At 42.2% G+C, this 12,540-nt stretch overlaps 1 protein-coding gene across 1 annotated transcript in view; it reads left to right on the top strand.

Annotated features, from left to right (window-relative positions):
* LOC117501105 (BAG family molecular chaperone regulator 5-like) overlaps positions 1 to 12,109 on the top strand; it is a 32,134-nt gene extending 20,025 nt beyond the window's left edge. Inside the window, 4 exon segments of the mRNA XM_034159924.1 lie at positions 6,344 to 6,530; positions 6,532 to 6,912; positions 6,914 to 7,245; positions 11,466 to 12,109. Of these exon segments, the coding sequence (XP_034015815.1) occupies positions 6,344 to 6,530; positions 6,532 to 6,912; positions 6,914 to 7,245; positions 11,466 to 12,003 (1,438 nt within the window). The 3' untranslated portion in view covers positions 12,004 to 12,109.
* The last annotated feature ends 431 nt before the right edge of the window (positions 12,110 to 12,540 follow it).

The raw sequence follows: 12,540 nt of genomic DNA, 5'->3' as shown, positions 1-12,540 counted from the left end.
TGAAGTGTTAGTAATTTATTGTTTATTCATATGGCAGGTACTATAATGAACAGTTTACATTATATAATACTGTGAACTTTTACTATTTGTTGCTTATTTATAATTAGAGGTCCTGTAATGAATATTTCTAAATTATGAGTCATTCTTAATTAGTTTTGAATGAATTATTACATATTTATTCATGCTTAATTAAGGCTAAATAAGGTGTAGTCATTATAAAGTGTTACCTAATAATCATTTGTCAACTTGCCATAAACAAAAATAGATGCATATTTTGTTAATGTCAAGTTGTCATGACAAAGACATTTTCGGGTAATGTCACGTTGATTATGTCAAGTTGTCATAATTAGGAGGTCCCCAAACAATACACATGCACAAATTTGTTGATACCCCTATATTTACCTACCCCAGGGGTGGGCAGCAAGGGCTGAGACATGGACAGGTCTTCCTTGCAAACAATCCACCTCAGCAGTGGGTTGCTGATGGGCTTCTCCTCTGAGCGTAAACACCTGTTGTTAATGAAATCACCTGATCATTCATGAATCACCTGCTGAGGTGATTGGTGGTAAGGAAAACCTGTAGCAGCTCGGCCCTTCATGACACATGATTGCCCACCCCTGACCTAACCACTTGTTCTCACTGTCTTGTGCAACATTACTTCCAACCTTGTTAACATGAAATACGGGGTTTCCACAGGGGCCTATCTTAGGCCCCCTCCATTTCTCTCTTTATATAACACCCATTAGCCACATATTGCGGCATTTTGGGATTACCTTTCATTGCTATGCTGATGATACTCAGTTGTACGTGCCCATAACTGCTGGTAATCTCATACACATAAAACCATTAGAGGATTGTCTTCCATTAGTAAAACGTTGGATGTCCAGCAATTTCTTACTTTTAAACTCATACAAGACTGAAATGATGGTCCTTCGTCCAGCGAGACATGGCATCAGTTTGATCAGCGAATGCTTAATCTAAGCTTGTGTGTCATACATCACACTGAGAAAGAGAGAAACCTTGGGGTGATTTTTGATCCCACATTGTCCTTTGATCTACACATTAGAGATCTTACGAGGACTGCCTTCTTCCACCTGTGAAATATGGCAAAGGGTAGTCCCATCCTGTCTATAGGTGATGCGTAGACCCTGATTCATGCATTTGTCTCTTCTAGACTGGACTACTGCAATGTTCTGTTTTCTTGTTTACCGCAGTCCGGCATTAGGGGTCTCCAATTGGCTCACAATACTACTGCCAGACTGTTGACGGAAGCAGAAAGTTCGACTGCATTACACCCATTTTGGCGTTTCTTCACTGACTTCCTGTCCCTCTGAGGTTGGATTTTAAGGTTCTGCTATTAACCTGTAAAATTATTCACAGACTAGCACCTCCCTGCTTAGCTGACCTAATTAAACCCTGTGTACCGGCCCAGGCTCTGCTTTCACAGGGCGCAGGACTACTTTGTGTCCCTAGGGTGAATAAAAACTCTGCGGGCCACAAAGCCTTCTCTTATCGTGCACCTGTTTTGTGTATTTTTGTGCGCCTGTATTCCTGTTTTATGCTCTTACGGCTCAGGGTATTTTAGCATTGCGTTATATCAGCATGAAACTCGGAAAACATAGTGGCATCACTTTCAAACCATTTAAAGCAAATATCTAAGCCCTAGTGGTGACTTACTAATAACATTTTCGGATGGTATTTCAAAAATGTCACTTATCACGAAACTTGATTAAAACAAACTCAGAAATAGTGAAATGACAAAAATATACCCTTGGCCATATGAGCATTTAATCAAGAGTGTGTAGAAAGAATGTAACCTTTTTACCTCTTAGAATAGGCCAAGGTTTGCCATCTTTGAACATGTCCAATAGGGATGTGAATTGTTCAACAACTCACGATTCAATTCGATTCCGATTCTTGGGGTGACGATTGGATTCAAAATCGATTTTCGATTCAAAGAGCTCTGAGAAAGTTATATTACTTAAAAAATGTTTATGTTTACGAAAATGCAGCTTTACAAGGTTAATCAAGTGATTCTAGATGTAAATTTACTTATCTGCTTTGCTTGTTCGGAGTTGGCTGGCAGTTTAGCGACGCGCTGGTCAGTAGTCAGCAGATAACACTGCTCCCCTCTTTTAGCTCCAGGTGATGACGTAGCATGTGGGCTTGCGGATTTGAAGTGTTTCCGAAGTACTTGACTTTCATTTTGCAGATTTTGCACACTGCATAAGTCAATCAATCAATCAATTTTTTTATATAGCGCCAAATCACAACAAACAGTTGCCCCAAGGCGCTTTATATTGTAAGGCAAGGCCATACAATAATTATGTAAAACCCCAACGGTCAAAACGACCCCCTGTGAGCAAGCACTTGGCTACAGTGGGAAGGAAAAACTCCCTTTAACAGGAAGAAACCTCCAGCAGAACCAGGCTCAGGGAGGGCAGTCTTCTGCTGGGACTGGTTGGGGCTGAGGGAGAGAACCAGGAAAAAGACATGCTGTGGAGGGGAGCAGAGATCGATCACTGATTAAATGCAGAGTGGTGCATACAGAGCAAAAAGAGAAAGAAACAGTGCATCATGGGAACCCCCCAGCAGTCTACGTCTATAGCAGCATAACTAAGGGATGGTTCAGGGTCACCTGATCCAGCCCTAACTATAAGCTTTAGCAAAAAGGAAAGTTTTAAGCCTAATCTTAAAAGTAGAGAGGGTGTCTGTCTCCCTGATCTGAATTGGGAGCTGGTTCCACAGGAGAGGAGCCTGAAAGCTGAAGGCTCTGCCTCCCATTCTACTCTTACAAACCCTAGGAACTACAAATAAGCCTGCAGTCTGAGAGCGAAGCGCTCTATTGGGGTGATATGGTACTATGAGGTCCCTAAGATAAGATGGGACCTGATTATTCAAAACCTTATAAGTAAGAAGAAGAATTTAAATTCTATTCTAGAATTAACAGGAAGCCAATGAAGAGAGGCCAATATGGGTGAGATATGCTCTCTCCTTCTAGTCCCCGTCAGTACTCTAGCTGCAGCATTTTGAATTAACTGAAGGCTTTTTAGGGAACTTTTAGGACAACCTGATAATAATGAATTACAATAGTCCAGCCTAGAGGAAATAAATGCATGAATTAGTTTTTCAGCATCACTCTGAGACAAGACCTTTCTGATTTTAGAGATATTGCGTAAATGCAAAAAAGCAGTCCTACATATTTGTTTAATATGCGCTTTGAATGACATATCCTGATCAAAAATGACTCCAAGATTTCTCACAGTATTACTAGAGGTCAGGGTAATGCCATCCAGAGTAAGGATCTGGTTAGACACCATGTTTCTAAGATTTGTGGGGCCAAGTACAATAACTTCAGTTTTATCTGAGTTTAAAAGCAGGAAATTAGAGGTCATCCATGTCTTTATGTCTGTAAGACAATCCTGCAGTTTAGCTAATTGGTGTGTGTCCTCTGGCTTCATGGATAGATAAAGCTGGATATCATCTGCGTAACAATGAAAATTTAAGCAATACCGTCTAATAATACTGCCTAAGGGAAGCATGTATAAAGTGAATAAAATTGGTCCTAGCACAGAACCTTGTGGAACTCCATAATTAACTTTAGTCTGTGAAGAAGATTCCCCATTTACATGAACAAATTGTAATCTGTTAGACAAATATGATTCAAACCACCGCAGCGCAGTGCCTTTAATACCTATGGCATGCTCTAATCTCTGTAATAAAATTTTATGGTCAACAGTATCAAAAGCAGCACTGAGGTCTAACAGAACAAGCACAGAGATGAGTCCACTGTCCAAGGCCATAAGAAGATCATTTGTAACCTTCACTAATGCTGTTTCTGTACTATGATGAATTCTAAAACCTGACTGAAACTCTTCAAATAGACCATTCCTCTGCAGATGATCAGTTAGCTGTTTTACAACTACCCTTTCAAGAATTTGTGAGAGAAAAGGAAGGTTGGAGATTGGCCTATAATTAGCTAAGATAGCTGGGTCAAGTGATGGCTTTTTAAGTAATGGTTTAATTACTGCCACCTTAAAAACCTGTGGTACATAGCCAACTAATAAAGATAGATTGATCATATTTAAGATCGAAGCATTAAATAATGGTAGGGCTTCCTTGAGCAGCCTGGTAGGAATGGGGTCTAATAAACATGTTGATGGTTTGGATGAAGTAACTAATGAAAATAACTCAGACAGAACAATCGGAGAGAAAGAGTCTAACCAAATACAGGCATCACTGAAAGCAGCCAAAGATAACGATACGTCTTTGGGATGGTTATGAGTAATTTTTTCTCTAATAGTTAAAATTTTGTTAGCAAAGAAAGTCATGAAGTCATTACTAGTTAAAGTTAATGGAATACTCAGCTCAATAGAGCTCTGACTCTTTGTCAGCCTGGCTACAGTGCTGAAAAGAAACTGGGGTTCTTATTTTCTTCAATTAGTGATGAGTAGAAAGATGTCCTAGCTTTACGGAGGGCTTTTTTATAGAGCAACAGACTCTTTTTCCAGGCTAAGTGAAGATCTTCTAAATTAGTGAGACGCCATTTCCTCTCCAACTTACGGGTTATCTGCTTTAAGCTACGAGTTTGTGAGTTATACCACGGAGTCAGGCACTTCTGATTTAAAGCTCTCTTTTTTAGAGGAGCTACAGCATCCAAAGTTGTCTTCAATGAGGATGTAAAACTATTGACGAGATACTCTATCTCACTTACAGAGTTTAGGTAGCTACTCTGCACTGTGTTGGTATATGGCATTAGAGAACATAAAGAAGGAATCATATCCTTAAACCTAGTTACAGCGCTTTCTGAAAGACTTCTAGTGTAATGAAACTTATTCCCCACTGCTGGGTAGTCCATCAGAGTAAATGTAAATGTTATTAAGAAATGATCAGACAGAAGGGAGTTTTCAGGGAATACTGTTAAGTCTTCTATTTCCATACCATAAGTCAGAACAAGATCTAAGATATGATTAAAGTGGTGGGTGGACTCATTTACTTTTTGAGCAAAGCCAATAGAGTCTAATAATAGATTAAATGCAGTGTTGAGGCTGTCATTCTCAGCATCTGTCAAGTCATGTCAAGCTCCTTCTTACGCAGCAAATAATAAAATCCAAAATGTGCCCAAACATTTGCCTTCAGCAAAGACAGTGCTGGCTGAATTAGCTCTTCATCCGCCATGCTAAGCTGCAGCTCACAAATGTTTGAAGCATGCCGGACCAAATCAAATCAATTTTATTTATATAGCGCCAAATCACAACAAACAGTTGCCCCAAGGTGCTTTATATTGTAAGGCAAAAGCCATACAGTAATTACAGAAAAACTCCAACGGTCAAAACGACCCCCTATGAGCAAGCACTTGGCGACAGTGGGAAGGACCACCCCCTTCGCGGGGACGCTGTAGTACAGAAGGCGTTGCCTGACAAACAGTACACGCAGCGAGTAAGCAAGAAAATGTTTTAAAAAAAATGCTTTTTAAAAATTGATTCTTGGACATTTTGGATTGATTCAGAATCGTAATAAGAATCGCGATTCTGACGTGAATCGATTTTTCCCGACACCCCTAATGTCCAAGGTCTGTGTCCCAAGAATGTTCCCTGTGAAATTGAAGATCCTGGCAGTACCACTAGACTTATGCTGAGCACAGACAGATGGGCGGATGCAAAGTAATGAAACTAAAGCATATTTTATGTTGCGGCTTTTATTTATTTATTTATTTCCCCCCTTTTTTTTTCTTTGGGGGGGGGGGGTGTTTTTTGGTGTTGACCACCATGGCTGTGGGAATGAGGGTTTGGTTTAGGATGCTGTAGTGCAGTGCATTGTTAAGCCAACAAGAACACATCCAAAAAGACTATTTGCTGTTTCACAGTTGTGAATCTCGTGCCGTCTCTCGGCCCGTGACTCATGCAAGAGGTCTGTTTCAGCAGAGTTCCAGTGTCAGGAGCTCAGCACTCGCCGTGCAAGCACACGGCGTGAAGTATAGACAATAAGACAACATTGGGGCACAGCAGAAGCCCATCACAGGTGCTACACCTCCTCCCGATATTCCTCTCAACTTGGGAGGACATGTCATCACTCCCTTGTGAACTCACTGGATCAGTGCCATCCACATTGTCGCTAGCCATTGTTTACATGCGCTGTGAGACGCTGGAACTCTGCTGGTGCCGTGTTGCATTTTGGGACGTGCAGGGTGCCACCTGGGGGATTATGGGAAATGTTAAATTACCAAATACAGAATTACATATGGGCTCTGAAAATGTGGGGACTGTGGACTGTGTGTAATTAAAACTGAAGGTCTTTACTACATTCACATCTTGATTGTTTCATGTGCTCCTCTTTTCCCCAGCCTGTTTGGCAAGCCCTTTGATGGGGGGAAGAGGATGGACCATGGCAGCCCTGGGCAGCAGCAGCAACATCATCTGGTGGAACAGCAGCAGCAGATGTATCAGCCGCAGCACCCTGCTATGATGCATCTGGTTGAGATCCAGAAAGAAGTGGCCTCTTTAGGACCTCAGGTGTGGACTTTCAGTGGCCCTGCAGAATGACCGTGAGTACAAGCGCCTTGAGCGTGAGCTCACGCGACTGCTGCTGGAGGTGGATCAGGTGGACACAGAGGGCAAACCAGATCTGCAAGGAGCACGAAAGCATGCAGCGCAAGAAGTGGATCGCCTCCTGCGCTACATGGAGGACAACGCCACCCACCCCTCCCGTGTAACCATTGAGGACCTTTCTCATGCCACACAACAGCTCGTGGATGAGCATGTGGTGGCACCACAACGTGCCGGCAGGGTAGTGGAGATCACCGATGAGTTTGTGGATGCCTTGCAGGAGCTCATCCTCAGGCTGACACAGGTGAAGACTGAAGGAAGGGTGCCGCTCCGCAAGGCACGATACCGGGCACTGACACGCCTCTGTTGCTGTACAGGATGTGATAGAAGGACGCACACAGCAGCAGGCCCTCTCCCTGCCTCTGTCAGGGGACACACATGAATCAGTGAACCACATCAACCAGGTGATGGTTAAGGTGAGCGTGGCACGCAGTCAGCTAGTGGCCCTGCTAATGGGCTTGAGTGGGAGAGATAGCTGTGCCCACTTGTCACGAATCTTGACGGAGATGCAGGTCGAGCTGGACGCTTTGGATGTGTCCGGGAATGCAGCGATCCGAAATTACCGCAAACAGGTGGTGGAGGAGATAAATGGCCTGCTGAAACATCTAGACCTGGAAGGAGAGGGAGATGACACACGCAGGTAGGAATGAGTGCATGGAAATGGTAAAGGATGTTTGGAGGTAAAAATACTGAAGCACAGTAGACAGTCAACTTTTTAACCATGAAAGACCATTTTAACATTTTCTGTTCCTTTTTGAAGTGGGGGCGGGGGTGTGGTGGCTATACTAGTGTGCCTAGATAGAGTGGTGTCAACTCAGAACATGGCGCTGTCAAAATAAATATGAAAATAGTTAAGCTATCAAATTTACAGTTTTAGATGATTTATTTAATTAATTTAAAGCCTGATTTATGCAGCTGCAGCTCTGTTACTCCATGACGTATGTGACAGTTTTAAAGTTCTCCGTCTCTGGATTATGCTTTGTTCTGGACTAATTTGACCCTCAACAAGCTTTTCTTTTGACAATCGTCACCTCCAAATCAAATGTAACATGTACATTTCCTCTTTCATTGACTTTGTGCTATAATGTGTGGACTTTTCTGATCCATTTGTAATCAGCGTGCACACAGCAAATACTACAACCCCAATTTCAGTGAAGTTGGGACGTTGTGTAAATTGTAAATAAAAAAAGATACAATGATTTGCAAATCCTCTTCAATCTATTAAAATTGAATACACCACAAAGACAAGATATTTAATGTTCAAACTGATAAACTTTATTGTTTTTGTGCAAATATTTGCTCATTTTTAATGGATGCCTGCAACATATTTCAAAAAACCTGGGACAGTGGTATGTTTACCACTGTGTTACATCACCTTTCCGTCTGACAACACTCAATAAGTGTTTGGGAACTGAGGACACTAATTGTTGAAGCTTTGTAGGTGGAATTCTTTCCCATTCTCACTTGATGTACGACTTCAGTTGTTCAACAGTCCGGGGTCTCCGTTGTCGTATTTTGCGCTTCATAATGCGCCACACATTTTCAATGGGTGACAGGTCTGGACTACAGGCAGGCCAGTCTAGTACCGCACTCTTTTACTATGAAGCCACGCTGTTGTAACATGTGCAGAATGTGGTTTGGGATTGCCTTGCTGAAAAAAGCAGGGACGTCCCTGAAAAAGATGTTGCTTGGATGGCAGCATGTGTTGCTCCAAAACCTGGATGTACCTTTCAGCATTGGTGGTACCATCACAGATGTGTAAGTTGCCCATGCCATGGGCACTAACACACCACCATACCATCACAGATGCTGGTTTTTGAACTTTGCACTGGTAACATCTGGATGGTCTTTTTCCTCTTTCGTCCGGAGGACACAACGTCCATGATTTCCAAAAACAATTTGAAATGTGGACTCATCAGACCACAGCACACTTTTGTACTTTGCGTCTGTCCATTTCAAATGAGCTCGGGCCCAGAGAAGACGACGGCGTTTCTGGATGTTGTTGATGTATGGCTTTCGCTTTGCATGGTAGAGTTTTAACTTGCACTTTCAGATGTAGCAACGAACTGTGTTAACTGACAATGGTTTTCTGAAGTGTTCCTGAGCCCACCCTGTAAGATCCTTTCCACAATGATGTCTGTTTTTAATGCAGTGCCACCTGGGGGATTGAAGGTCACAGGCATTCAGTGTTGGTTTTCGGCCTTGCCGTTATGTGTAGAAAGTTCTCCAGATTCTCTGAATCTTCTGATTCTATTATGGACTGTAGATGATGGAATCCATAAATTCCTTGCAATTGAATGTTGAGAAACATTGTTCTTAAACGTTGGACTGTTTTGTTTTGTTTGTTTTTTTCCCCACACAGTTGTTCACAAAGTGGTGATCTTTGCTGGTGAATGGCTGAGCCTTTTGGGGATGTTCCTTTTATACCCAATCATGACACTCACCTGTTTCCAATTAACCTGTTCACCTGTGGAATGTTCCAAACGGGTATTCTTTGAGCATTCATCAACTTTCCCAGTCTTTTGTTGCCACTGTCTCAGCATTTTTGAAATGTGTTGCAAGCATCCATTTCAAAATGAGTAAATATTTGCACAAAACAAAGTTTATCAGTTTGAACATTAAATATCTTGTAGAAAAGCTGAAGAGTTGGAGTGCTACTTGGAACTAATCTGTTTTAAGATGGTGCTCTTTGGTAGAGGGCTAGTACAGATAAAGTCTTGAAAAGATACCAAGGCACTTATCTAATAAAAAAGTTAAAATGCCTTTATTTTATGGGCAAATCATAAGAATCCTTCATCATTCCTGATGAAGGCTTCTAGCCAAAACGCGTGAAGTGCATTTTTTAATTCTGATTTGCCCATAAAATAAAGGCATTTTAACTTTTTTGTTAGATGAGTGCCTTGGTATCTTTTCAAGACTTTATTAAATATCTTGTCTTTGTGATGTATTCAGTTGAATATAGGTTGAAGAGGATTTGCAGATCATTGTATTCTGTTTTTATTTACATTTCACACAATGGCCCAACTTATTGGAATTGGGGTTGTATTATAATATGATGGCAGATGAAGGATTGAAAGCAGAAAAGTACACTTTCTGCTTTCACTGTATGGCTCGGAGTCTGAGCACAGTGTGGAAAAAAAAATGGTTGGGCTTTTAATCACAGAAACAACTCCGGCCCCACATGCGAGGGCCTCCATCACAGACTTCTGACTTCGTTTTCCCAATTTTTCTTCTGTTCGGAATCTGAAGGGAATCTGTACATCTTAAGCCCTTGTTGTGTCTATTTATGCCTCACAAGTGCTCAACAACCTGGCATTTTCAGTGAATAAATAAATAAAATAGCTGGATTTACATATAGACAGATTAACAATTAATGCTATTTGAACCCAGGATGGCACCATGAGTCACGTCACCGATTTGTTTTTTTTTTTCCGACTTGTCATGTCGCCACCTCTCTCTATCTAGGCCAGGGGTGGGCAACTTGTTCCAGAAAGGGCCAAGAGGGTGCGGTTCTTCTTTGCAGCCACTGACTCCACCAGGTATTTCACTCATTAATATCACTTTGAGCAGATGGAACAGTTAATGATTGAAATCACCTGGTGGAGTCAGTGGCTGCAAAGAAGAACCGCACCCTCTTGGCCCTTTCTGGAACAAGTTGCCCACCCCTGATCTAGGCACCTTAGCCTATACTTACCTTGCACAGGAGCAAATGTTATTGTGTTTAGTTTGAAGTGATGTCTGTGTTCAAAAGAAACACTACCTAGGACGGTCATTTGCAGGAATGATTTGATAAGTGTATCTTTTTTTAAACTGTAACCACACTGAGCCAACAACTGGCACAAATTGCTTTATGGCTGGAGCACTGTTGAGCCTGTTCAAAAACATAATGTGTGTTTTACACCAGATGCTTTGGTGGGTGTGGAGACAGAGCTGCTGAACTCCTGCATCTCTCTCACTCTCTCTCACACACACACACACACATCTATTTACACCGGAATCATTTCTGGTCCATGTTTGTTGCATGATTGCTACAGCCAGCTCAGTCTTTCCACAGCCTTTGTCTCAATTATGGCTTTCTCCAAACACTCGTCCATGGAGCTAACCTGCTTTTGTTTTTGTTGTTGTTGTTGTTTTTTTAAGCGGTGGCATGCAGCTGATCTGAACAGCCCCTCCATGAAAGCACACACCGTGCTAAGCTTAAAAAATAGACAGTTACCATCTAAATTAACAGGTTTTTCTTTTTTGATTGTCTTTATAATCCAGATCATGTATTTTGATGCATTTGTTCTCAAAGCCCGTTAAAACGGTCTCATTTTCTGCACGCTTCTGGATCCAAACACAAAACGAATCTCTCAAAAATTAGTGGAGTTGGGAACAAATTGTCGGTAGTCTGTTCTGTCTCTCTCAGTTCAGTTTAAATTGTGTGCACAAAAACATAGACTATTAGTCAACCGTCACCACATAATGGTGAAAACTAAAAAGGCTATAAATAACTGCCTACAGTTATCATCTCTTACAAATTGAGATGTAATGTTAAAGACAGCTTACTAGTAACTGCAATCTCTGCTCAATAGCTTGCAACAGTGAACAGTGAGAAAATGTCGTAAATGTCTAATTGTAAGCACAAAATACATATTTCAAGAGCTCAGTTTAGGTCATAATGTGCTCACTAATTATTACGGCCAGAAAACATCACTTTTAGTGACCTCTCCCAGGTTCCGTAGTGCAGATTCTGCAACAGCTGCTACTCTATATTTCAGTGGAACATGAGCAATGTGTGTTATGATATAAAATGGCAGCAGTCTGTGTGAAACTGCTGGGTTGTGGTTCATATCAGGGATTCTGTGTTTGTTTCTTCAGGTATGACTTGGCCCAGAATAACTCCATCCGTGAGATCGAGGCTGTAAGGGCGCACGTCTCCCACCTGCGAGAGGGCGTCCTGCGGCACTGTGCCGTTGGTGATCTGAGTTTTAGACCCAAAGCTGAGCTGCAGAGCCTCCTCTTGCACCTGGACCAGGTGGATACAGCTAAAAACCCCTGCATCAGAGAAGCCCGCCGCCGTGCCGTGGTGGAGGTTCAGGCCGTCATGACCTTCCTAGACCTCCGTGAGGCACTGGTGTGCCGTCATCCATTCCCCAATGAGCACCCATCACATCGGGCCGTGTGGATGGTCCTGGGAAGCCTGTCAGATCTCCAGGCTCAGGTGCTGGGCTTTGATGGAAAGCGAGTTGATAGGAGCTACATGATGTTGGAGGAGCTGCTGACCAAACAGCTCCTGGCTTTGGATGCTGTGGACCCACAGGGTGAGGCAACCAAGGTGGCACGAAAGCAGGCAGTGAAGTTTGCCCAGAACATTCTTAACTACCTTGACATGAAGACAGACGAGTGGGAGTACTAACTCAAAGACATCCTGGATCGGAATGTGTTGATAATGGAAAGGAAGGACTGGTGTGTGTGAGACTGTGTGTAAATACAAACTGATACACTGTCATTCCATGGGCTGGACTCTGTACATATTGGGTAAAATCCCCACAATGCACTAAAATAGCGCCTTTTTCTCTCATTGTGATAATTGTGGCTGATCCTGCTGCAATGGAAACATTTTTTTTCTTTCTTTCGTGAAACACTTTGAAAATTCCATTTTTGTGGTTTTTGGAGGTTTACAGTTTTCTTTTAAAATCTCTTTTATGTGTGTCATTGTCTGTTGTTGTTATCTTGGTGCGTGGACATTCAGGCCTGCTGCCAAAGCACTCAACAGCCCCATGCGGTGGTTTCCTCCCGACTGTACTTGTTATTGATATATTACAGGAGAATGATAGATTACCTAGTGGCTGCTCTCTTCTAATTAATGTTTCTGTTGCTAATGGAGATGGCTAATGCTTGTGTTAAATACAGTGGCCTAATTAGTGAGATGCAGTCGTTTGGTTTCAGTAAA

The sequence above is a fragment of the Thalassophryne amazonica genome, chromosome 19 (genome assembly GCF_902500255.1).
Source record: "Thalassophryne amazonica chromosome 19, fThaAma1.1, whole genome shotgun sequence".
NCBI classification, from domain to species: Eukaryota; Metazoa; Chordata; class Actinopteri; order Batrachoidiformes; family Batrachoididae; genus Thalassophryne; species Thalassophryne amazonica.
This window is presented reverse-complemented; position numbering and strand designations above follow the sequence as displayed.